The sequence below is a fragment of the Clinocottus analis genome, unplaced genomic scaffold, assembly GCF_023055335.1.
Source record: "Clinocottus analis isolate CAN_PGR_092001 unplaced genomic scaffold, fCliAna1.0.p SCAF_8, whole genome shotgun sequence".
Classification (NCBI taxonomy): domain Eukaryota; kingdom Metazoa; phylum Chordata; class Actinopteri; order Perciformes; family Cottidae; genus Clinocottus; species Clinocottus analis.
This window is the reverse complement of record NW_027176240.1, coordinates 1637739-1665037: the sequence shown is the minus strand read 5'-3', so window position 1 is coordinate 1665037 and position 27299 is coordinate 1637739. Positions and strand designations below refer to the sequence as shown.

Sequence of the window (27299 nt, the reverse complement as noted above, 5' to 3'; positions counted from 1 at the left end):
TTTTGTGTCTTTTAGCCTTTTTTTGTTGCGTTTTTTTGTGAAATAACAATTTCTATTTCGGATTCTTCAGGAAACTTATATTTTACTTAATTAAAAAAATTAGCTTAATCTTGTTACAAATTCACACAAGTACACACATGCGTAAACACACACACACACCGGACCACCTGCGTCGTTGTGTCGTCCGTGCGCGGCTCTTTGGCTCGGCTGTAGTTTCCACAGCGACACGCTGGATGAAACCATCCGGCCTTTCCTTCACGGAGTCCGGCCTCGGACCGGACCACCCACTCACACACACACACACGCAGAGACAGACACTCACACACATACACACGGAGAGACACACACACACATATATATACACACACTCTCTCGCACAGCCAATATTCTGTCCGCTACAATTACAGTTGTATTTTAGTTTCATGTTGTTGTTTCTTTGTGTCTCTGGGGGAAGCTGTCTGCGTTCCCAGTCCTCTCTCCAGTTTCCATTCCTTCACACTGGGATCAAACCAGTGCTGGCCTGCTGGCTGCAGCCGAGGCAGAAAATCACTTCTTTTTCTTCCCCCGAATGGCAAAAAAACCCCACCAGAAAGAAGCTCTCAACAACAGCGTCAGATTGACTCTGGGCGCCGTTGAGCTCAGACGGGAAAAATGATTGACGGCACATGTGGGTGGAGGGGGCGGGGCTTAAGCGTAAACTTCCTGTCTCCGAAAGAGAGGGAGGTGCCAGTTGTTCTCACAATCAGTCCTCAGTGTTGCTGCTATCAGAGCTGTGGCTTCCTGCTGTCGAGGTGTATTTTCCATTATTAGTGTTGTTTAATCTCTCATGGACGCACTTAAGTTGTTAAATTAGAGCTGCACGAATGTTTACACTTATCTTAAAGTCCATTTGTTCTTTCTGATTTTTGTTTCCATCCCTTAAACGAGGTCTGTGGTTGACAGACGCCTAAGAGGTTTAAATAATCTAATTACTTACAACTAATTAATAATTGTCAGCTTCAGCCCTCTTTGTTAAGTATTTAATTTAATAACTGAGTAAGTAATAAGCTCTGAAATGTTTTAATCGGGTCTTTAAAACACAACGAGGTGACACTAAACAGTTGTTTGTGTATCGGTGCATCGGAGTCTTGAAACGTCTGCACTGAAATATTGATGTACTTGTATGTATTTATATTTATTTCAACATCGGTCTGACCTGCGTCGTATATAACATGAGTATTGAAGTGATGGAGGTCAAAGGGACCAAAAAACACATTTTCAAAGGATTGCTTTTTGTTGTTGTTGTTGTTTACGTCCCTTGAAACAACTTCACCAATGTTTGTTTGGCGCTTGCTTCTGTCTCTTGTGTTCTCAGCAGCAGCTAACTGGTTAAACTGGGAGATGTTGTGTTTTGTTGGGAACCTCCCAGTCCTCACAGGTGTGATTTTTTGTTTTTGTTTTTTATGAACATAATGTTGTTTTTTATGATGAGGTTGTTTTTGTTTTTATGACCCTCGTGGGACGGGACAAAGGCAACGCTGTGCCGGTGATGAATAGACGTGTTTCTGATGACAATCACCTTTTTATGTTTATGACTTGATGACTTTGTGGTCGAGCTCAACGTCTCAGTCGTGTCCACGTGGTGGCCGAGCAGCGTCAGTGTCAACACTCGCTTATTCTCAATCAGCCGTGAGTTTATATGGATGATGAATAAAAAAATAAAATACTATCGTGGATTTTTTTTCTTTTATCTGATTTACAATTTCATTGGAAATTATCAATTATCCTCTATCCAACCTTTTTTTTTTTAATAGATAATACAAAATGCCTTATTAAAAAGTGTATATGTCACTGTTTAAGGAAGATTAGGGCCCTAAAACTTTCTGATTTATTATACAATATGTATGTTACAGTGACCTCAATATAATCCACAACAACCAAAACCAATGTGTGTAAATTGTTGTTTTTTATATGTTTTTAAAAGGTGAAAAAAAGCCTCCAAGTCAAATTGACCCCAAAGAACACTGACTTATACAAGACACTGAAAACATATCATGTTACTGTTATGTTCACCCAGTTGTCCCCATTAAATTAGGAAAGTCATGAAATATGAAGCAAAAAATCATTTATTTAGAGACGTTAAACATTGAAAGTTGCCAAACTGACCCCAAAGGTGCATGAAGGAACATTTAGTGACCACTAGGCACAAAAAGCACATTTCCACGTGTGAAATGTTCCATGCCACGCTTCAGTTTGGGTCAAAAAGCCAACGAACAAGTTGCTTTTAGCCGCAGCTTCTTCTCCTAGACCTTCATCCGACGCACGTTCATGAAAATCTTTATATTTCCGTAATTATTCATCATTTGAATTTTACTTTGAATTAATGACTTGAGGCAGACGAACACAGCTGTTCTACTTTTCCCCCCACAATCAGGTTTTTTGTTTAAATATATATATTCACATGTAGAATACTTGGCTCCCATCTTCTTTTATCTCTAGAGATCCATCGTGTTTACTATGAACCACTCGGCCTTTTCAGTTCATTACCCTCATTGTTGAAGTCAAGATTGTTTTTTTTCGTTCTAAGTCATGGCTATGGACCATAAACCTGAGTTGCCCCCGTGGATGCTGGGTAATTTGCGTTGCTGTAACATGATAAATGAAGAGGAGGAAAGGGAAGTACATGCCCCTCCTCCCTCTGCAGCTTGTAGCTGAAGCTGCTCAGCAGATCTTCTCTTGTAATGAAGTTAGGCGTTGCTGCTGCCGACTCTCCGAGCTGCACGCTCGCCTCATCGTATTCATTTGTGAGCGCGAGAGACAAACAAGACTCAAACACTGCCGGGTTCAATTTCCTCCCGAGATCACAAAGACTGAGGAAGCCAAAAAGCTGTGCGGTGCGGGCGCTACTTGCTCTTTTAGGAGCTTAACTATGCAAAGTTACTGCTTACAGCATCACTTCAAATGTGTAGTTTGAACTAAAGTTAGATAGAAATCAACCTCTTGCCGTGGCCTTCGTGATATTATACAAGCAACCACTGGAAATATATATTTTATTATGCAACAATTGTGTTATATAATTGTTAAAATTGCCCATCATGAGTTACACTATCTCAAAGTAAAGTCAATAAAGTGATATAATTGTCTTGTAATATCACAGTCCTGAGGTTTCTTCCCAATAAAACACTTTAAATAGACCCAGATAATGCAGATTATCTTAATTTAAAGTTACCTTTAATCTTGTAGATGAAGCCAGGCACTTGTCTGGGTTGTGGGTTTAAATCCCACTGTGCCCACTAGTCCAAAAAGTAAATATAATTGTCATTAATAAACTCTGGTGGAAGAAGAGTATTCCAGAATAATTGGTGTGATTAATTAAAGGATGAGGAGGATGATGAGGATGCAGGGAGGAAGAGGCCCGCGGTGCTGCTGCTCACCGCGGCTCCGGGCATTCTGGGTATTCTTATGCTAATCCATCGCCGGTGGATGAGGCGCAGAGCAGCCAAGCAAACAATGGCAGTGGAGCCAGAAAGTCTGGCCTGCAGTCTCCCAGGCCCCTGAAAGGCATGTCGGGCAGGGCGCCGACACCAACAGGGAGGCTGCTGCTGCTGCTGCTGCTGCTGCTGCTGCTGCTGCACCCAGGGGCCCGCCTGCAAGGAGGGGCCCCTGGAGGGGACAGGGAACGGGGCCAAGATGGAGGGCAAGAGAGGAAAAGAGATGAGAGGAGAAATGGGAAGCAGCAGGGAGAGAAGAGGTGGGGGGGAAGCAACAAATGGAAATGGAGACTTGGGGTAAGGGAAGGAAACGAGGGAACATAAGGACATAGGAGACAGGAATGTAAAGGGGACTAAGTTAAATGAAGAAGGGGGAAAAGGATGATTACGATACTGGAAAGTGATGTAATGAGCTTAAATTATAAAGGTAAAAGGAAAGAATACAAACTGAATAGTTTGGCACATCCAGGCCACCGTACCTGGACATCTTCAATGAATTGATCGTCTTCTGGAGAATAGAAAAGCTTCTATACAACCAGACCGACATCTTATTAAAGCGTAAAACACAGAAATATGAATGGAATCTGGCGGCTGGTTCACGTCCGTCAAACGGTTTTCATATTACTCGATCTTTGAGTCATAACTTAAATTACATATTTAACGTATTGGCTAAGCCGTAGGGATTGGAAGACGTTATTGACACGGTCATTATCGATTTTGTTTATCGATCCGATTCTTAAGCAATTTCAAAATATGGTTTTCAACAGTGCCGAAAGTCTGCCTCGTAACATTTGAACAATGCTTATTTTTTAATGTTACTTTTACATTTAGAAATCAATGCATTCTGTGTCACGTTGGCGTCAACTATTTTCTCACATTTAATACACTAATAGATGAAAAACAAATGTATCGGGCCGGTTTTAAGAAGCTCGGGATGTGACTAATGCATGAAAACAAACGGCCTCTGCTGCGTCCCGGCTGTCCCGTCAATAATCTGCACCTCAACCGTCCCAATCTCCCTCATTACGGCATTTATTTGGAGAGCTCGGCCGCCGCCGGTCCTCCAATCAGGCCTCTTGTGTCGTTTATTTAGTCTGCCGCCATTCTCCCAGAGCAGGAAGTGGAGACGCATTAAGGCTTGATTATTGATGTCTGGCCCCTCGCGCTTCAGTCCGAGGAGGAAGAAGAGGAGGAGGAGGGTAGGGGAGTTTGATAGATTGATTATTAATGCCTCTCCACCGAGGTCTAGTGTCACTTTCCAGCGTTTTAACAGCTCTATGAGGAGCTGTGAAGTTAATAAATCACGTGTGGACTCGAGGAGCTGCAGCTCTTTCCAAAACAAGCTGTCCAACAGTTTTGATATCATAAAACCTTTTTTTCCCCAATGAACACACAACCTTTTCCAAAAAGTTAATATTGTGTTGTAACGTTTGCGAACCTGTAGATTTGAGTTATACTTTGACGTCTCCACGGAGGCTCAGACAGGTGGAGGGATGGACGGCGTCCAAACTCGTGTTTCTGTGGGGTTTTTTTTTTTTAAATCCCACGCAGGAACAGAAGCAAGATAATTTTATGCAATTGAACTGCAAAACGTTTTTATGACCAAGCAAATGGTGCGACACGGTCTTCTGTCGAATTAAAGAAAATACTTTTTGTGATAATAAATGTGATTCCCTTCAACAAAACAACTCATCAAGTTTTCCGACCGTACATCGTTTTAAAATAAAAGCTTATCGGTGTACAAATTAAATCAGGGCTACAACTGGCTATTTTTGTTTTTTTGTAATTTATAAACATTTAAGTAATTGCTCATTTTTTTAAAGTGTCAAAGCAACCATTACTGAGGTATTATGTTAAATGTCTTTTGTCCTAAAACCCAGATATATGCAATATGTATGTATATATATATATACAGCAAAGAAAAGTAAATAATAAAGTTTGAGAAACTGGCATCAGAAAACGTTTCACTTTTTTTTAATTAATCAATTTAATCTAAATACATTTTTAATCCATTGACTGATTGATCAATTCTTTCAGCTCACGAACAAAGGTCTGACGGTACGATCTCTGCAGAAACTGATCATCTGTCATCTGCTGATGAATACACAGAGATCCTTGTTGGAATCGAACCTCTGACCCGGTCCGTGTTGGTGCCTTGCTCTGCGTCAAACCGACTCAAACGAGATTAACCCGACGAATAAAGAAGCGCTCGCAGCATAACTAATGCACTCTGCGTAATATCACTTTACAGAATAGTTTTTATTGCCGGCTACGACCAAATGAAAAGTTATCATCCCCAGAAGCCTTTTAAAGACCTCTCTCTCTCTCTTTCTCTCTCTTTTACAACTCTTAACCCGCTTGCTTGGGTTTCTATCCCATCAGATTTCCCAGCATCCCCACGGAGAAGTGCAACCTCAAATTCCTTCCCCCGAGGGAGTGTGGGGGTGCTGGCTATGGCTCGGTGGTTCCCTATAAGGGTGTTTTTATTCTGTACAGGTGGGACTGCGAACAATACGTCCTTTCATTCCCGTCCTCCCAAGACTCTGACGTCACGTCCAGGTAGCCGAGGATGAGGAGAAGGGATTTATTTAAACTTTGTATGGCTCTCCTTTAGTTATTTAGGCCCTTAATTTGTATCACACCTTTCTATACAATTAATCAGACACCTCCACCTGCACTATCTGCACTTTCTAGTCCATATTTTGTATATTTTGTATATGTATGAAGAGCAAAGAGAAACCGGAGTTAAATTCCATGTATGTGCAAATGTACATGGACATTAAAGCTGATTCTGATATCAATACACGCATTATAACAGTCTCATCAACTACTATAACCTGTAATAGTAACGACAGCCTCCACACGCATCATGACGGCTGATTATTTCAATATCTGCTCGTCGGCGTCACGCGAGCGTCACACGTTTAATCGTCGGGAACGTGATGCTGGCAGCGACGTTCATTTTGTGAATCTTTGCATCGTTTCGTCGGCTTCTGAGGGAAGGAAGTTTGTTGTTGGACCGAGAAACAGACGGAGGATTAGAGACGAGTTTGAACACGAGGAGGAGAGGGAAGAGGAGGGGGTAGACGGGAGGAAGAGGAGGAAGAGGGGGAGGAGGAGTGAAAGTTTCCTGACACCTCGAGGCTTTAGGGTGTTGGAGAGTCCTGCATTTCCTCTTTTGGATGTACATTTAATTTGTCAAATTAAATCGTTTGTATCAGTTCCCATAAGTGTGTGTGGAAATATACACTCACTCACACTCTGTGTGTGTGTGTGTGTGTGTGTGTGTGTGTGTGTGTGTGTGGAGGAGGGGGTTGCGTAGCTTCATGTCTTGGTGGTTCACAACAGCTGATCCTTCCTGAACCTGCCTTGTCTTGCCCTCTCTCTCTCTCTCTCTCTCTCTCTCTCTCTCTCTCTCAGTGTCTGACTTTTTGAATGTGTGTCTTTGTGTGTGTGTTATCTCACCATCCTCTTCCTCCTCCTCTTCCTCCTGCTGCTGCTGCTGTTGTTGTTGTTATCTAAATGGAGCAAAGAAACACAAATAAACTTTAGGTTTTGTTGTGTCAGCGAGGTGCAGATTCTTCCACTTTCCTGTCGCCGACACAAAGATAAAACATATTCACACTATCGCACACATACAGACACACTAACATCTTCCTTTTGTAGGAAGGAATACCAAACCCCTTTTATTTTTTGACGTGTGTGGATGTTTTGCCTCATTCCTGTTTTTTTGTCAGAAAGGTAGTCATTTTTATGATCGCTCTCCAAATGTGCAGATAAAAGCAGAACGGGATCATAAAACTTTATTTTACCTCTTTTTATTAAATATTCTGTAAAGCAACATGTCATGGTATCAGACTGCCATCATGTAACCCTCTGCAACCTCAAATAATCCTTTTTGGAGTAATGAGGGACCCAAATGTCCTCACAATGCAGAAATGTCCCCGTACAGCACAGTGGTTTGAAGTCCTCACAAAGATGGCAACACAAGACCACACACACACACACTTTTTCTGTCTCGCAACGCTAACCCCTCATTCACTTACAATGATGCCCACATGCACACGCTTACTCATATACACCCGTGTGTGTGTAGTTGTGTGTCTGTGTGGTTGTGTGTCCGTGTGTAGTTGTGTATGTCTTTGTTCTCGGCCTCCTCAGCCAGAGATGTGTGAAAAGTGGGTCGCAGGTCGGGCCTCTTTGTCCCCCCCCCCACGGGCAAATGAAAAGTGACGGACACTGGCCACACATCACTACTAATTTACACACACACACACACACATGCTCACACGTACACACACACACACACACCCCTCCGTCCTTTTCGGCACCCACTAATTGCGACATGCCGTTATAAGCGCCGCGCCGAGCCAGCGCCTGTAATTTGCAGAACATCTCTGGACAAATGATTTGGTAGTTAGTTGGACCGTCGGAGGCCAGCGCCGGGCCGGCTGAGGTCATGGGGTCACAGCCCACTGAGGGGCGAGAGGGAGAGGGAGAGGGAGGGAGGGAGGGAGGGAGGGAGACCAAACCACCTGTTATACCTATAGTCTCAGAGACTAATCAGATTTTGCTGTCATATGTTCATCACTCAGGATCAAAACTTCCACTCAACATCTGCTGTTTTTAAACCAACTTAACTTTATCTTCTTTCTCCCTTTTTCAGGGTTTTGGACCCAAAGAGCCAGTGAGACAGAAGAAGACCTGATATTGTGATACCGCCTCCCCGTCGTCTTCCCAGCTTGTCATCCTTCTCTCCGAGGCCTCTTCTGGCCGGCTGGAGCTACTCCCCTCCCGCCCTCGACTCCTACTGTGGATTAAAAACTTTCATTATCAAGACTCTTGACGATCACCTGACCGAAAAAAAGCTCCTGATCGCGGCGGCCCGGTCTGGGCCCACATCCGGTCCGGTCTCTGCTGCAGGATGGCCGGCCTCCCGCTCCGTTGGGCCGCGATGGCCGCCGCTCTGTTGCTGACCCTCGGGGCCGACGGTAAGACACGCATGTCCTCATTCGTAGAAAACACCAGAGGAAGCTCTTCCTGTTTCTAAAAAGTTGCGTAAAAGTCACATTCACACGCACAGAAAAGGTAGATTATTATAATCGTGGGTGTCTGATATGCAAATGAGGTCACAAGCAGCTTGCTGAGAGGCTTGAAATCAGTTTTATTGGAAAAAAAAATAGATTTTTTCTTAATCAACCGCTCTATTTATGTCACTTGACCTTTTTAAACTTTTAACTTTGACCCTCGGAAGACTGCACGTTGATTAAACTTGTCATTCAGCACTAAGCACTTCAAATTAAATTAGACAAGTTTTAATTTGAAAGCAGGAAGAGCATCCAGGTGACGCTGCACTCTTAAACCCTCCGGTTCCCCGTGCGAGCCGATTGTGCAAATGAAAGCCCTAAAGTCAAAGTCCTGACCCAGATTATCTTCAACGAATCAATCTATTGCTGGTACTTATCTATTTCTCCTCGTACACGTAGCTCGTGGATCCAGAGCATTTGAAACCTTATTGTCCTAAATATACAAGTCGACATCTTGTCTTGAGAAAGAGAAAATAACCATTTTAACCTTCTCAAAGATTGTGTGTCTGCTGCGGTTCATCGCTTGAGATCAATACCGTCACTAATCAGCTGATGTTTAGGTGTTTATCAAGCCTTGTTTCACCCAAAAGAAGATCAGCGTCACGGATGATGAGGAGCTCACAAAGTCAGTTTAAAGACTTTCTAACGGGCCGGCAACGCCATAGATTTCCAGTCGGTCCGATAGATTTCTGATCTCAATTAGTTTATTTATATATGACTACGAGACGACTTTATCTTTTTAAAATACCGCCAAAGTCTTCCTCGACGGAGATGCGACGTAAACTTCTGTAACTTAACGCTGCAAAACCATTTAATGAATTACAACATGTTGAATTTCTGTGATTTCTCCTTGTTTTTTAGTTTTTTTTTAGGGCGTCTCAGCTGCCGGGTTACTCATTAACCCCTGGGTTTGTTTTCGGGGAGATAAGCAGTGCATTAACATTAAAAGTCTTTCCATCTCTCCTCTGTAATCAGACCCTCCCTGTGCACACAGATCTGTATCAGAGGACTTTTGCTTAAAGCTGTGATTAAGTTTCAATTGCCTGATAATCTGGAGACTTCAGGGATTATCCTGTGGAAACAATGGAGAAAACTCTAAAACAACACACCCCGACAGGAACATTTTCACTCCTTTTAAACTTTAATTTACAGATGGATGACCGTGTGTTTGCGACGTTTTTGCCACTAACTAGTGAAAGAGGAAGTATTTTTTTATTAAAACAACAAGCGTAAAGCTTTGTTTTCAGCTGCATGACAAAAAAAAACATTTTAAGGAATATATTATTTACAATAGTTGTCACTTTTTTGGTTCAGGTACTCTTGAAGTCAATGTTAATCTACACAGTTTCACACAATAAAAACAGGAACTGTTGTGATGAGGGGCTGTGATGTGAAGGAACAATTTAGACTTTATTGGTTTGGTTTTTAAGCTGTTTGATAAAACCAGTGAAAAAAAAAACAATCAGTATTTGTGACCCTACCTCCAATAACGCTGTATTTCTTACATATTGATCAGTTAAAGAAGTAAAATTGCCTTTTCAACCCCCATATACGTTTTTCCTTAAAAGGTGGCTCATTATTTTTGTGTCGTTCAGGTTTTAAAGCTCAGTTTTTTTTGGTTTATCAAGGAGAAATGGCTAAAACGGAACAATAGATTGCGCCAGCACGGAGTGGATGTGTCCAAAGTCACAAAAACTGCCTCCCTGAACATGAGAAAAAGGTCACCGGCTGACCTCCAAACGCACAGAGCGGGTTGATAAGAGCGGGGCGGCGCTCTGCAGAGAGTTTGACTCACACCGCCTGACAATCTGGGGAGGAAAAGGAGAGACCGACTCTCTTATCAAGCAGTTTTTCCACTTGTTTATTCACATTGTTTAACTTCACCTTCACTTATTCTGATCCCATATGATTTATCTTAGTATTACTTAAAAAAAGCACGAGTGCATCCCCTCCCCGATTTACTTTAAATCTCCGGTGATGGTCTGACCGTGGCGGTGGATCTCCCCTCTTTCCACCTCCCTCGTCCCTGCAGGAAGCTGTTGAGCTGATTGTTGCCGCTCTCACTTCCTCTCTGCACATTAACTGCTTCCTGTATGGCGCTGTGCGAGCGGTCGGCGGCGCTAAACGCTCCAAACAGCCATTGTTCTCCGGAAATATCCCTCAGTCCCCTCTGGGAGACGCGGTCGAGTTTATTTCCTCTCGATGAATCTTTTCTGCCACTGAGACGAAGAGTCGAGGCCGATTTCACACTTCAGCTGCGTTCATTTTATTATTTAGAGCACTTCAATGTTATATAGAGCTTTTTTTTTAAGGACCCAAAGACGCTTGAATGTTATTAGGGCTGCGGCTTTTGCAACTATTTGATTAAAAGCTGCAAAATTCGATATTTTGACGCACATATTCTCTCTGCGTGGGTTTGTTTGTCGCCACCGGAGCTTCTCCTGACGCAGTCGACCTGGCTGCTCGTGCTTTTAGTGCACAAGAGCGTGCCAGAGGTCGGTGGCGGTTACAGCTGATAACGCAGCGTCGTAGCCCCCCCCCCCTCCTCCCTCCTCCTCCACCCTCCCCCCAGGTGGTAAACACCGTCGGCTCTGTCATTACTTTTCCAGTTGTTTGTTTGCACTTAGAGCCGTTAGCGTCGCTGATGGGCGCCAGCTCGGGCGCCGCCATGTTTGAACGAGCAGCGCGTTGGAAAAGGGGGGAATATAAATGCTCCTCTTCATCAATCAAAACACTCGTGTTTGACATGTTTCCTTGATGTATTTTTCTTAACTTTCAACATCTATTTTTGACTAAATTGAGTCATATTTTGTCTTTTCTATACCGACTAACAGAATACAGCTTGATATGTAATTTAAAGTAGAGGTTTTGAACTCCAGGTCAAAGTATTAAACATTTCACGGTCCACAAAGTTCTCTCTTGAGACCCAAAAAGGGTCTGGACATGAGAGGCCTTCAAAATAAGAGCGCTCTCTCTTCTCTCTCAGCAGTTGAGATTCTTTCGACAATATTCACGATGTTTATTGAGATGATTAAAATGTCAACCGGGTTCCTCCTGAAATACTTTCCACTCGTAACGTTGCTTTTAAAACAAGTCTCCACACGTCGTGACGAGCATGTCAACAAACTGTCAAATCTATCACTTTTTTTTGGGCCGGCTGAGCATCGCACTGTAGATTTTGGACCCACAACTTCTTTTTTTTTTTAAATGTCTCTTTCCATGACTGTTGCTCATTTTTTTATTAGAATATTAAACACGTCTCATCAGGTCTTTATGGATAAAGTAGCTGCAATTTATCTTCAAGTTATCCTGTAGCTCAGCTAGAAAAAGACAATATTTTGGGATTCAATGACTTAACGACGAGCTTTGCAATATGGAGGTTGAAGCCTTGTGTGAACAATGAACCCGTCGTGCTCGTCCTTTTTTTAAATTACACTTTAATTCCATTGTTCTCCAGCAGGAACACAATACTGCAACCTGCTCAAATCAATGTTTCTCAATAAAAGAAGCCGTGTATCGTTTCACTTTTTCTCAGCTTTTCCGGCCGTGACCTTCATCAAGACCGCTGGAGCTTAAACGCCGTGTTGTGTGTCGTGTTGTGTGCAGTGTTGTGCGTCGTGTTGTATTCCAGCGGGTTGCTGCAGAAAACCAGCGTCCTCCTTTTTCTGTTTAGTGAATCGAGAATTGATTCTGACTTGAATCCTGCACGCAGTGTATCGGTTTCACCCTCTCGGCCTCGGAGGCAGTTTGTCGCCCCCGTTTGCTTTCTCGTCTCGTACACTCGCTCTTCCTCTCCTTCCTCCTCCTCCTCCCTCTCCTCCTCCTCTGTTTCCAAGGTCGGAGGAGGGAGCGGAGCCCAGGGAGCTGACACCGATCGTCCTCTCTCTGGGTTTCATTGTGGTTGACAGCTGGGCCGTCCTCTCTCTCTCTCTCTCTCTCTCGCTCTCTCTCTCTCTCCCTCGTCTCTTATTTGTCTCCGTTTGGACGAGCGTAAACATTTTCAACCTTTTTTAAACCTTAACGTTTCAATTAAAAGCTGGCTGTCGGATCCCAGAACTTTATATTTGTGATATCGGTTCAGAGATGATACTACGAAACACCTTTTTATAGCCAGAGCTCTAAATATAAATGCTGTATGAACACAAGCAGACTTACAAACGCATTTCTTTACTAAAACACAATCATAAACTTGCAAGATTACGACGCAATTTTAGTATTTGTGCGTCTACTCATTGGTCCCTTACAGCAAATAACGTTGTCACACTTTAACCGTTTAAACATCAGCAACCGATCGTATCGTCCACAGCCAGACAGCGATTGTCGAGATTGACTTTAAAGTATCGCAGCTGCCACCCTGTTGGCCCAGGAAACAACACAACAGTGTGTACGGCGCGTTTGTTTGTTTTACAACGCAGGGCGAACCAGACGGGTGGAGTTTATCACCTCGAGGCGTTTCAGAGTGAGTCTGGTTTCCAACACCGAGCAGAAGATAACGATAATGTTCAGAGGTGTGTGTATGTGTGTGTATACGGAAAAATATATATATAAATATTTCTTTAAATACTTAAGGTACATTTTCTAAGTTAAACTTGCGTATCTTAGTTTAAAAAAATGCAGGATTTTTTACTTACTTACCATTTACAGTGTTGTATTTGGATCTAAATACTTCAGATCAGTTTAAAGACGTATTTATCATCCCAAAGGGCTGTTTCTTGTTATCTGCACCTTAATGTGGGACGACTTTAATCAAACCATCTTTACTTCTCTGCATGTTTGCAGCCGGTGAGTCACCGCTGGCTCCTTCAACGTCGTAAAGGTTCTCTGCAGGAGAGCAGATATCTGTGTCTGCGGACCTCAGACTGCTTCGTCCCTTTCAGGAGTTAAAAAACAAAAAAAGCTCCCCGCGCTGCTTCCTCCCACATTCCTACCTTCATACTTTCATCCATCCATCTGCTTGATTTCCTCTCTAAAGTGTTGAAGTTCTTCCAACCAGCGATTGTTTTGCTGATCGATTTTAATCTGCTGATTTTTTGTTTCCTGATTCATTTATTTGTCTACGAAATGTTTAAAAACTCTTCGGCGAGGTCTTCAATTGTTGTCTAAAAACATAAAAGTCTAAAACATAAAGTTACAAATTGTATAAAAATGTAACAGAAGCAGCAAATTGTTGCATTTAAGAAGCTGCAGAAGGAAACAATGTTTCAAATTAATATCTTTTCTCTTTCGATTCATTCTTTCAACATATTGGTTTCTTTTGAGTTTCATGAACTTTAATACGCTTCATATTTGCAGACGGTGAGTCATGTTTGACGGACTCTCGGCCGTAAAGTTTCTCTGCGTGAGAGCGGTTAGCTTCGTGTCCGCAGACGACACCAGAAAACTGAGCGTCCGTGTTCACCGTCTCCTACCGGCTGCAGGTTAGGTGTTTTACAGAATGAGAGAGGAAGGAGACGGCCGCTGAAAGATCAGAGTGTTTTATCAGTCTGCTGCTGGCTGGATGTAAATAAACAGGCGCGCCTGAACCGGCCCTGTGACTTTAAGAGTCTGATTACCCAGCGTCCTCTCTGCCAGACCTCAGTCTCCACTCTGACTGCCGGTACAATTAAGCACACATGTGGATGGAGACAGAAACGAGAGCAGCCATTTTCCAGCCTCAGCACACCCACCATTCCCTTTTTTTTTTTTTTTACTTCTAGTTCCTCCTCGCTTCAGGCACGCATAACTTTTTGCTAACTAATTTTTTTTCAGCCAATCAGAGCCGCCCTAAGCCGAGAGAGGGGCGTGCCGACTCGGTGTGAGGCGGCTCGTCACAGTCGTGTTTTTTCCATTTTTTTTAATTCAGTTTTCTCACTCTTTGCGTCCGTCAAACATGAGTCAAGAGTCTGCGTTCCTGTCCGCGAGAGTCACAGCAGACGTCTTCTGCGGTGGCCGTGGAGATAAATAAATAAAGAAAGAGAGAGAGAGAGAGACGCGCAGACAGACACACAAAGTGTAGCTGTGCAGGTCGTTCATGTCCAGACATGACAACACGACTGTCTGCACACCTCAGACTGTTTTTACTTTGAGCTTAAAGAGAGAGAGGAGGAGGGGTGATAAGTAAAAGAAGTGCACGGTAATGAAGAGAAGGAAGGGAGGGACGGAGGAGAGAAGAAAGAGGGATTAAAGGAGATAAACAAAAGACAGTTATGGTGGAATGATAAGAGGGATAAAACAGCTGAATGAGAGGGCAGAGGGATGGAGGGATTAAGGCTTTTCTTCTCTTTCTGACCTCTTTACCTCTTTTTGTGCATTTCATAAGCGTTTTAAAGATGTCTGTTAGAGCTGAAAACGGATAAACTTACAAAGCGTTTGCTACTGATGGCTACTGTAAATTTGTGTGTCGTGTGTTTCGACGTTTTGCAGACAAAGCAATTCATCAGAAAATGTGGCCAGATGGTTAAAAATGTCTGTTGTCCAACGTGGAGGATGTCTTTGGTCCGTTAGTTGGTTTCATGAGACTTTTTGTAATTGTTTTCCTCGAGTGTTCGTCCAGATTTGCAATGCAAAAAGACGGAAAACTAAAAAAAAACACGAAAAAAATAAAGGATGAGGGTGAGTTGCGTCACTTTTGGTTGCTTGTAGTGTTTCTGGAGTCAGATTTAAAAATGTAAAGAATGACGAGACACACTTACAGTTGTATAAATAGCCTGTGGTCCTTGTTGTGGACCTCTTCCTCCTCCTCTTCCTCCTCTTCTTCTTCCTCCTCCTCCTGTTGTCCCGCTGATCGAGGAGGAATGTTTCACCTCCTGATGAATCTGACCTGAAGTCTGTTGTCGCAGATCTTCGCTCATGAGTCCCGCTGAATTTAAATGAGATGATATTGTATCTCCTTCCTTTTCCAGTATTGACTGATGTAATTATTCTCTCTCTTTATTCAAACCTAACTTTTTAAACCTGGTTCTGACGAAGGGTGGAATCACCAGAGGTCCCACCACACGATATCATCACGATACTTAAGTCTCTCATACGATATCATCACGATACTTAAGTCTCGATACGATATCATCACGATACTTAAGTCTCTCATACGATATCATCACGATACTTAAATATCGATACGATATTATCACGATACTTAAGTCTCTCATACGATATCATCACGATACTTAAGTCTCTCATACGATATCATCACGATACTTAAGTCTCTCATACAATATCATCACGATGCTTAAGTCTCTCATACAATATCATCACGATGCTTAAGTCTCTCATACAATATCATCACGATACTTAAGTCTCGATACAATATCATCACGATACTTAAGTATCGTGATAATATTGTATGAGAGACTTAAGTCTCAATACGATATCATCACAATACTTAAGTCTCGATATGATATTATCACGATACTTTCACCCGGTACGATATTATTACAATATTGCGATACATTGAGTAATGTGATATATTGCAATTTATTACCTTTTTTTTTTTTTTAACCGCAAACTGTCCTCGAAGGAAAACTTTGTCAACTGAAAAATAAATGGATTTTATTATTTCAGGACCAAAAAGTTTAGATTTGATTAAATAAATGATCGATAATCTGCTTCCGTTTGTCGATACAATATCGCCACGCAAAATATCGCGATACTGTGCTGTATCGATTTTTTATTTTATTTTTTTTCCCCTCACCCCTTGTTCTGACTTTTTTTTTTTTCTCCTTCCAGCTGCGGGTCAGAACCCGGACCACGTCCTGCAGGGCACGGGGGTGAAACCGGAGGCCCGGCGGCCCGGCGAGGACTCGACCATCGCGCCCGAGGACGCCGCCCGCTTCCTCAGCTGCTACTGCTCCGGACACTGTCCCGAGGACGCCATCAACAACACCTGCCAGTGAGTAGAGCACATCTTAAACCCCCCACACGCCCAAAAAAAACCCATTCAGCTCGGCCTCGAGGACAGAAGAACTGAAGCGGGTCGCTCGCAGAAGGTTGAAGTCGTTGTTACTGAGCCGAACGACTGATCCGTGTGTCTCCTCAGGACCAACGGTCAGTGTTTCGCCATCATCGAGGAGGAGCACGGCGAGACCAGCCTCACCTCCGGCTGCATGAAGTATGAAGGATCACACTTCCAGTGCAAGGTAAAGACACACACAAAGAAACAGACACACACACACACCGTCTCTCGCTTTGTCAAAAGTTTCTTAATCTTAAAACAGTTCTGCTCTTGTTCTTTGGATTCATCCTCGACTCAAATTTCCTCTTTTTAATACGAGATTCACACGTTTTTATTCTCGGTCGGCGTATCGAGAGTCTATTTAATAGTTTTTAAGACGACGCACAACTGATTAAGTCGAATGGAAAGAAGGTAATGAAGGAAACGACACCAGGTAAACGGCCTTAACGTGTGGTGAAATGTTAAAAACAAGTTCTGGAAATTTAAAGAAACGCTCCAAACTTTATGAAGCGGCGAGGAGTCCTGCTTTTTAATGAGACGCCCCAAAAAATGCTGTGTGGAGGGGACAATATGAGCTATTTCTAGATATATATGCAATAATATGATGCAAAAATAAATGCATAATGACTACAGCTGCTTTTCAAGCAACAAGTAAATGAATTAAAGAAGGAACGAGTGATTTTAAAGCTGAATTGCTGCTGTTGCGATGAGGTTGTGAGCACCTCTCTGCACAGGGAGGAGCATTTTAAAATGCTTTTTCACAAGTAGACGAGGTTCAATCGACCGTGTGATTGTTTTCCGATCGGCAGGACTCCCCCAACGCTCAGACCAGGAGGACGATCGAGTGCTGCAGCACCGACTTCTGCAACCGAGACCTGCAGCCCACGCTGCCGCCGCAGCCTCGAGCCGGTAACATTCGCCCTCCTGCAGACGAGAGATTTCAGGTGTTGTGTCGGTCGAACGTGGCGTCAACTTCCTGTGTCTTTGCCTTCCAGACGCCAGCCCTCACTGGCTGGCCTTCCTCATCTCCATGACGGTCTGCTGCTGCACTCTGATCTGTGTCTCCGTGGTCTGTTACTACAGGTGGGAAATATCATCGTTGTAAGACGTGTGTGTGTGTGTGTGTTTATGCCGTACGTTGTAATAAATGTTGTTGTTCTTTGTTCAGCAATATGATTTTGTGTGTCAGGTTTAAGTGGCAGAGTGAGCGTCAGCGGTACCACAAGGATCTGGAGCAGGAGGTCTTCATCCCTGTAGGAGAGTCGCTCAAAGACCTCATCCACCAATCACAGAGCTCCGGCAGCGGCTCCGGGCTCCCCCTGCTGGTAGGGCCGCGACACTGCACCTACAGGACTAACACGTGCACATGAAACTACACACACACGTTTGAGAAAGTTATGTTGTGTTTAAGTAGCAGGAAAAGCCCCATTTATAATAAAATAATAATATTAACAGTCGCTGCAACTAAGATTTTACATTTCATAATTAATTGATTATCAAAATAGTTTGATCAACAAAACATCCACTCACCAGAAATCTCTCTCTCTCTCTCCATCTCTCCCTCCCTTACCCTCTCTCGCTCCCTCTATTCCCTTCCCACTCGCTCTCCCCTTCTCTCTCTACCCCTCTCTCTTTCTCCCTCTTTACTCTTTGTCTTCCTCTCTCTTTCCTCTACACTTTCTCTTGCTCTCTCTCCCCCTCCACTCTTTTCTCTCCCCTCTCTCTCTACCTCTCTCTTCTCTCCCTTTTCTCTCTCCCTTTCTCTTTCTCCCCCTCCACTCTCTCTCTCTCCCCCCTTCTCTCTCTCTCTCTCTCTCTCTCTCTCTCTATCTATCTATCTATCTATCTATCTATCTATCCATCTATCTCTCTCTATTCCCCTCTCTCTCTCCCTCTCCCCACCTCTCTCTCACCCCTTTCCTCTCACCCCTCTTCCTCCCCCTCTCACTCCCCCCCCCCCCCCCCCCCCCCCCCTCCGTTGCCCCCTCAGGTGCAGCGGACCATCGCTAAGCAGATCCAGATGGTGCGTCAGATCGGTAAGGGTCGGTACGGGGAGGTGTGGCTCGGCCGCTGGCGAGGAGAGAAGGTGGCCGTGAAAGTCTTCTTCACCCGAGAGGAAGGCAGCTGGTTCAGAGAGACGGAGATCTACCAGACGGTCCTGATGAGACACGAGAACATCCTGGGTACGACCGCATCGCTCGCTTTTACCTTTTACTCACGCGGTTCTTCTTGAAGGGACGGGGGAAGTAGAACGTTAAGGAAAGGATGGTTTGGTTGTGTCGAAGCGTTTGAAGCGATCCTTTTTAAACACCTGTGAGCTCAGAGCGAAGACTCCAGGACTTCAGGACCGATCAATACCTCGATCGATTTTTAATTTAGTTGATGATTTTAAACTAATGACGGCGAGCGCCGTCTGTCAGACTGATGAGACGCTGATGTACTGAAGTCACACTGATTCATTTAGAGGTGTGTGTGTGTGAGAGAGTGTACGAGTGTGTGTGTGTGTGTGTGTGTGTGAGACTGTACGAGTCTGTGTGTGTGTGTGTGAGAGAGAGAGAGTGTACACGGGTGTGTGTGTGAGACTTTACGAGAGAGAGAGAGAGAGAGAGAGAGAGAGAGAGAGAGAGAGAGAGAGAGAGAGAGAGAGAGAGAGAGAGAGAGAGAGAGAGAGAGAGAGAGAGAGAGAGAGAGAGAGAGAGAGAGATTAGCACAAACCTGCATATGGAAATAAAACATAAGGATCAATTCAGGCTAAAAAATACTGTGATATTAATACATTAAAAAAAGAAAATGTTCTACTTGAAAGCAACATTAAAGATGAGGAATTTATTCATTATAATAACTTCACAGTTTTGGGAGAAACGGTCGTGTTGTAGTTGTAAAATAAACATGATTTGTAGTCAAAGAGCAACTTTATTATATATGTAAAGCTCCAGTTGAAGGTATAAGTGATCTTCTGTAGGAGTAAATTAAACATAATAATAATAATAATTAACGAACGCGATACGGTTTCATTTCCTCATCGGCGGAGGTCTGACCTGTCAATCATCTCCCCGCCCCTCCCCCCTCCGCCCCGCAGGCTTCATCGCGGCCGACATCAAAGGCACCGGCGCCTTCACGCAGCTCTTCCTCATCACGGACTACCACGAGGTGGGCTCGCTGTACGACTACCTGAAGACGACCACGCTGGACACGCAGACGCTGCTGCGGCTGGCGTACTCGGCCGCCTGCGGCCTCTGCCACCTGCACACCGAGATCTACGGCACGCAGGGGAAGCCGGCCATCGCCCACCGCGACCTGAAGAGCAAGAACATCCTGATGAAGAAGAACGGCGCCTGCTGCATCGCCGACCTCGGCCTCGCCGTCAAGTTCAACAGGTGCGCCCCACGTGTTTGCGCGTATGCTAAGCTAACTCACCGTATGAAACGACTGTGACCTCATCTCTTGTTGTTGTTGTTGTTGTTGTTGTTGCCACAGCGACACCAACGAGGTGGACGTCCCCCTGAGCACCCGGGTCGGGACGCGGCGCTACATGGCGCCCGAGGTGCTGGACGACAGCCTCAACAAGAACCACTTCCAGGCGTACATCATGGCCGACATGTACAGCTACAGCCTCGTCATCTGGGAGATGGCCAGACGCTGCGTCACCGGAGGTACACACACACACACACACACACACACACACACACACACACACACACACACACACACACACACACACACACACACACACACACGCGGTGTTGTTTAGTGGATGTAGAGACGCAAAAATAAGTCGATCAATTGAAATTTAAGTGTCAACTTTGAATCTTTTCAGTAATTTTTCAAGCAAAAAAAAAATTCTCAGGTGTCTTTATTTAATTTTTAATTTTAATTTTTAGTCAGACATAACAAGCGTAAATTTCTTTGTATTTTAGGATTAATTGAAAATATTTTCAAATTGTATTATTAATTTAATCTGTTTTTGGATCTTGATTAATTATTCAAATGTAAAAAAAATAAAAAATTTAAAGAAATTTCTTCAATTTCAGATTGGATTATTTTCTTACTTTTTTAATAAACTGCAGTAGATTGAATATTTTAAGGTTTTGGAATTTGTCGCACAAAACCAGCTTATTAAAGAAACTGTGAAACCTTTTTTTCACTTAATATTCCCCTTTTAATAGTTAATTCTTTATAAACTAATTGTTTGAGAACGTCAGTTTTCATCCCTAATTTAGTCCCCGAACACATTTCTGTCGTTTCCTGCCAGTGGACGTGGTCTGTTTTAACGCTCAGCTGTGATTGGTCAGTGAAAACATTCAAAGCTTTTATCTTTGGGAGTCAGCGAGCAGAGTCAGCTGCTTTGTTAGATGAAGTGTCGCCTCCTGCTGGTCAGAACGAGACGCTGCAGACGGTCCAGAGCCTCCACGTCCATCCTGACCGCAAGATTATTAAAATATTGCATAGTTAAGTATTTCATCAAATTAAAGCAGTCGCCAGAAAAAGGTTAACCTTTTGGAAACCGTGTGCAAAAATCCTTTTGCTCCAATTTTAAGTCCCAGCATGCCCGATTTAGACAATCTTTTGGCATAAAATGCGTAATATTTTTCCATTTTTGAACCGAACGACCCAGTTTCTTGACTGAAACTCCTTCCTAACAGACCAAGACTTTGTTTTATTGTGATTTTTGTTGCAGATTCTGATTCTTTAGGTCCTAATCTTTCCAAAAAGGTGTCTTATTGACGCTCCAGGAGACATTTTTGTGGAATCTGACTCATATCATGCTGGATGTTCATAGTTTTTTATTCCCAAGACTTTGTTGAACAAATGCACACAATAAACACAAGTATTGGAATTAATTTGGGGTTCCTACAACGACTCAAACACAATTATTTCTGTTTTGATTCTCAGGCATCGTGGAGGACTACCAGCTGCCGTACTACGAGATGGTTCCCTCGGACCCGTCTTATGAAGACATGCTGGAGGTGGTTTGTGTGAAGGGAATGAGGCCGACGGTGTCTAATCGCTGGAACAGCGACGAGGTGAGACGTTGATCTCTTGTCATCTTCCATCAACAGTCCAAAAGCCCCAAAATATTACATTTATTGTGACATAAACCAAAACAAAATGATGTTAAAACAAAATATTTTCATTTATTTTGTGCAACCAACACTCAAAAACTTAACTTTGCTGTCATGAATGATGATCAAAAAGCAATGCAGGTTTTTGGTCCATCATATTATAACTTTAAAAGCCCGAAGATGAATGAGAAAAATCACTTTTACTGAAATATAAAACTGAGAAAAACAGAAAATCCTCACATTTTTTTTCTAGAAAATTACTGAAATTCATAAGAATGATCCTTTTATTATTGTTATTATATTATTAATAAGTATTAATTACAGCAGGATATAGTGAAACAAGAGACATTCGCTTGAAAAAAATATAATAAATAAGTAATTAAATAGGAAAAAATATCATTTAAAAGAAAAACTAGCCACATTTAGCCACAAAATAAAAAGGAAGATTTCCTGACTGTGTGTTGTCGTATTTCCGCAGTGCCTTCGGGCGATGCTGAAGCTGATGTCAGAGTGCTGGGCTCACAACCCCGCCTCCCGCCTCACCATCCTCAGAGTGAAGAAGACGCTCGCCAAGATGGTGGAGTCCCAGGACATCAAGATCTGACCTCACTCCTCCTCTTCCTCCTCCTCTTCGTCCCACACTCAACCTGACCTGCTCAGTGCATCCCCTCTTCATCAGCAGGAGGAGGAAGAGGAGGAGTTGGGAGATAATAATGGACCCATTTCAGGGCTGAACTGTGCGTCTCCTCCTTCCTCCTCCTTCAGGCTGTCTGGAAACAAACTTGGAGTCCTTCCTCCTCCTCATCCTCCTCTTCCTCTCTCCAGGTTTGACGCTTTCTGTGAAAGCCAAACGAGACGATAAAGATGTTGATGGCTGGAAGAGAAGGCGGCCTCTCGATGCTCCTTGTGAATGAACACAGAAATGTTTTTTTTTTTAAAGGACTCTCGTCGCCTTCCTCCACTTTTCAAAAACACTAAAAAAAAAAAAGCCTATTTTATTTTTTTTAACTTTCTCTCCAGGACTGAGTTCTCCTGCCATATTGAAATATATCTCCACTCTAAAAAGTAGAGTTAATTATTAAAACAAAAAAGGTACTATTATAATATGTGAATTTTAATGTGTAAATAAATGTTATGGTTAGAATGCTGCACCCAGTAAAGAGAGGATTTAAATAAAAAAACACCACCAGGACACTTTGCTGCAGTGGTGTCGACGTCCAGGAGACGACGATGGAGTCGCTACGAAGACGTCTACCGTCCTGTCTGTCCGTCTGTCCGTCTGTCCACGTCCTGTCTGTCCGTCAGCTGTTCGTCTGGAGATTGATGTTATAAAGAGGTCGAGCTGCTCTGGTGTCGCAAAGAAATCTGATTGGTTGAGTTGAAACTCAGTGGGCGGAGCCTAGTCTATCAGTGCCAATACAGAGGCTAAGTACCGCCCACTTCCGCTAAGTACCTCCCCTTTCCGCTGTCCGACATGGTTTTGATGCAATTTTAATTTTAAGTATTTTCAGTTTTACAAAATCTCTTTCTTGACGTGTCTTGATGTATCCTTTAAATTTACATTATATGCTGAATTCATGGCACAATTCAAACATGAGCTAAAGATTTTTCCAAAATAAAGTCCTGTATGACTTAAAAAATAGCAATATAACTTGACTTAAAAATTTTAATGTGGTTTTAAAAAAAAAGAGGGAAAAAAGAAGCCAAAGGACACGACTTATTAGGAGGGAAGGGAAATTATTTTAAAAATTAAAATTAACCAAATTAGCGTACAATTGTTCCTATATCAACTTTGGCTCCTCCCACTCAGGTTTCACTCCTTCAATCAGATATTTTTAGGGATTTACCATAGATTTACTTCAATTGTTCTCCATTCTAAGGCATTAAAGGCATTACTTCAGTTGCATTTTTGGGACACAACTTTCTCATTAATATTGTTTGGGAAACCAGTCCAGAACGTGATTAGCCTAGCTTAGCACAAAGACTGGAAGCGAGGGTAAACCGTTAGCTTCGCACTATAAAAATGTATATCTCTAAATATTTTTGGATTGATTAATCTTTCTTTTTTTTAAACTAAATGTAGAAACCGAAATATAACATTAGACATATAAGCAGCAGTTAGCGTTTGAGCTAAGCTAGCAGCGTCCCCCATGCTTACAGTATGTGTGCTAAGCTAGGCTAAACACACCCTGGGTCGAATGAAGCTAACCGATCATACAGTTCACACATTTAAGAGCGGTGGCTTTAGTGTTTTTCTCTGTCATAAATATGCAAAGAAACTCCCCGTATAAGAATAATCTCTAATATGTAAATCTGTATTGTTTTTGTTTTGGTGTTGTTGTTTTGTACAGCATCTAGTTCGGTGCCTTATGAGTTTACCAAGGAAATGAAAAACTCTGTATACAGTCTGTCCAATGTAACGATTTTTAAGTAAATAACCTTATTTTAGTACACAAACTGTTCTTCAAACTGTTGTTTTTGTTGACTCGTGGAGGCAGTAACGGATATAAAAGATGGAAACGGACCATCTGTATTTTTATAAAGCCATTTTGTGATTGAAAATCTGAATATGTTAAGAAATTGAATCTGAAAATAACCACATGGTCAAAAATCTACATTATTATTAATGATTTGGGGCAAAACAATACGTACTAGCAGTATTGTTTGTGATGCCAGGAGAATAAAATTGACTCGGAAGTCAAAGCTAACATTTTCAGTCTATACACCTTCGTACACATTTATATCATGCAGTTGATTTTGTTAGAAAGAGAAGCTTTTGATGGAGAGGAAGAAGTTTTAGGATGTGAGGATTACATTTATGAAAATTCAGAGTCTGACTTTGAAGAGGAGCTCTGACCTCAGGGTTCTTGGATCTGACCCACAAATACAGGCTAAATAACAAATATGAAGGTTAAAATTATAATTTGGATTCCTCAAGTTTAATTGTGTGTAGTGAGAATTAAAGATGAGAAATGAATGAACCAAAAAGTTAAATATATTTACCTGATGCAAGGTCCCTACTTTAAACCTGAATGTCTTAAATCATATATAAAAAAGGTGTTCATATTTTAATTATCTACCCAGATATAAACACCTTAGTTTATAGCTGTTTACATGCAACGACAATCTTATGATTAAATTGATGATTTTATCTGATCTGAGGAATGCAGCATATTGTTTTGACGTAACAGCGCCACCTGCTGGACAAACGCTGAAACTGCAGCAGAACCAGGTGAGTCTGAAAGGAGTTTCCTCAATGAGGACATACTGTGCAGATGAATCTTTTTCCTATAATTAGGAACAAGTGGTATGCAAATGTAAGATTGTGCCTTTTAATACTTGTGCACCAATTCTTCTTGCAATTATTTTTATGGTGAAATTATCTGAAGGCTGACTTGAGGCAAATCCGGTTGTCCATTAATCGTGAATGGATCAATGAGGTATAACGTAATGTTGGTTAAGAAATATGGCACAACCCCAGTATCAAGATTTCCAGCACAATCTCAGACATCTGCATCTTTCCAGTTGCAACATTTGGTTTCTATGAAATAAGGCAAATGTGTGAAGGCTGGAAATGTGATTTGCTTCAACTAAAGACTTAATTTGACAAATGTAGCAGAATATTTTGTTCTGCTCAAAATCAAAGCTACAATATTCAGATTTCCGCTACCATGTTAAAGATATAAACTCTCAATATTTTAAAACCATACAGCTAGTTTGTAAAGACTTTTAGAACAGATCATGTTTTCACAGTTAAATAAAAACTCTTCAGAAGAAACAGTCGGAGTTGTGTCAAAACATTGCCATCTTTATTATGAACACCAGGTCAGTGTCTATTTATCCTCGGGCTTGTTGAAACAGTACGTCAGGCAGCACTTGCCACAGTAGTGACGGTCGAAGTGGCTCGCCATGAAAACACCGGCACCGCACTCGTCAGCGGGACACTCGCGCCTCAGTCGGTGGATTTTACCGTTCTCATCGACCTGGGGGAAAAACAAAAACAGTTTAGAAAGAATAACCTCAGGTTTAATAAGCATTTCAGATGTTGCGTCTTCACTTTGAAGTTTGATATGGATGATTGTTGTAGGACTGAAACTGGTTTGTACCTTGTAGTACTTGAGCACTGCGAGCTTGACCTTCTTCCTCTTGTGCTTGTTCTTCTTGGGGGTGGTGTAAGACTTCTTCTTCCTTTTCTTAGCACCACCACGCAGCCTCAACACCAAGTGGAGGGTGGACTCCTGAAGAGAAGAAAAAAGGTAAATAACAGTCAACAACCGGCTGATAGAACAGATATTTTTCACAAGAGATAAAAACATCCATTTCAAGTGGGATCAGGACTTCTGTCCTCACCTTCTGGATGTTGTAGTCGGACAGCGTGCGGCCGTCCTCCAGCTGCTTTCCAGCGAAGATCAACCTCTGCTGATCGGGAGGGATGCCTGCAGAGCACCAAACACAGGTCAACACATGATACAGATGGAATTAAGTCAATGTAAAACCACTGCAGCGTAGTAAAAATGGGATTTGAGATGTCATTTACGGCGATGACCTAAATGTTTTACAATTAGATACATATTTATGAATATTTACCCCACCAAAAAACATTACTTTTACAAATAGAGACATTAAAACATTTAGCACAATTGGAAGTTGATTCTTACTCAAGATTATTTATTATCAGACTAACAGCTGATCAGGTAGTTGACAGGAAGGACTAGGTTTAAAGGGTGGACAGCTATTTTAAAGATTTAATATTTGGAACAGTTGTGAAGTCAAAGGGGCCTTTTCAAATGTCTTATTGCCCAAAATATATTTAGTTAAGTGGTGGAAGATGTACTTCAGATCAGTTACTTTAGTAGAAGCATGCAAGTAATTAAGAAAATGTGCCAAGTGTTAAAATATCATAAATGTCCCCGGTGTTACCAAACAGATAACGTTTTAAATAAAACAATTTAAGTAACTTACCCTCTTTGTCCTGGATTTTGGCCTTGACATTTTCGATAGTATCTGAAGGTTCAACCTGTAAAAGTAAAGAGAAGATATGTCAGCCATGACACCTTCTTCCGGTCAACGCTGCCATAGCACTTGGTAAGATGTCCCGCAACATTTTTTTCATCAATGTAATGCATCATGGAAAATGTGAGAGGCAAAACGGTCAGTTTACATCTGCACGTGTTTACGGTGTTCTACGCAAGTGCTAGCTTAGCCACTTAGCTGCAACTATAAGCTACATGCTACGACAGTGCACAACGTCCACACCAGCGATGTTTAAATAAGTCTAAGCACCGTAGCAGATGAGTAGTGTATAATGGGGTTTATTATAGGAGTATATATGAGCTTGTTTGACAATTAAGTCAATAAAACTCTAAGTAGCTGCAGCCATTGAACGCCACATCCCTCCACCACAGCCCGGCTAACTCACCTCGAGGGTTATGGTCTTCCCCGTGAGGGTTTTGACGAAAATCTGCATCCTGGCGTTCAACCCACCTACACGGGAAAACACGTAAGACTTATGACTTGTTGCAGATGCAGAAATTTGCTCGTGGAAATCGTTACATTGTGATAAAAGTTCGGTTTAAACACAGAGCACGATCTTACCACAGGTTCACTCGTAATGGCGGATCACGAGAAGAGGGCTTTCGAAAGCGAGCGACGGGGTTTTCTGCCCGAGTTTGCACGGGGTGGGTAGCCCGTCAAGAGTGCCTGAATGAAATTATCAACCAATTTTAGATTTTTTTTTTTTATGTGAGAA

At 42.5% G+C, this 27299-nt stretch overlaps 2 protein-coding genes across 2 annotated transcripts in view; one reads left to right on the top strand and one right to left on the bottom strand.

Annotated features, from left to right (window-relative positions):
• Positions 1–24007, top strand: part of LOC137779641 (bone morphogenetic protein receptor type-1A-like) — a 42499-nt gene extending 18492 nt beyond the window's left edge. The window contains exons 3-13 of the mRNA XM_068567725.1: positions 8137–8461; positions 16262–16424; positions 16572–16671; positions 17297–17396; positions 17483–17570; positions 17677–17812; positions 18478–18670; positions 19567–19864; positions 19965–20140; positions 21381–21511; positions 22029–24007. Coding sequence (XP_068423826.1) covers positions 8395–8461; positions 16262–16424; positions 16572–16671; positions 17297–17396; positions 17483–17570; positions 17677–17812; positions 18478–18670; positions 19567–19864; positions 19965–20140; positions 21381–21511; positions 22029–22154 — 1578 coding nt within the window. The 5' untranslated portion in view covers positions 8137–8394 and the 3' untranslated portion in view covers positions 22155–24007. The remainder of the gene's footprint in view (positions 1–8136; positions 8462–16261; positions 16425–16571; positions 16672–17296; positions 17397–17482; positions 17571–17676; positions 17813–18477; positions 18671–19566; positions 19865–19964; positions 20141–21380; positions 21512–22028) is intronic.
• A 1330-nt stretch (positions 24008–25337) lies between these two features.
• On the bottom strand, positions 25338–27210 carry rps27a (ribosomal protein S27a). Its single transcript, XM_068567751.1, has 6 exons — positions 27146–27210; positions 26970–27034; positions 26513–26567; positions 25901–25986; positions 25657–25788; positions 25338–25533 (listed from the first exon to the last, which is right to left on the bottom strand). Exons 2-6 carry the CDS (start codon positions 27015–27017, stop codon positions 25384–25386), a joined length of 471 nt encoding a protein of 156 aa, XP_068423852.1. The 5' UTR covers positions 27018–27034; positions 27146–27210; the 3' UTR covers positions 25338–25383.
• Positions 27211–27299: the final 89 nt, after the last annotated feature.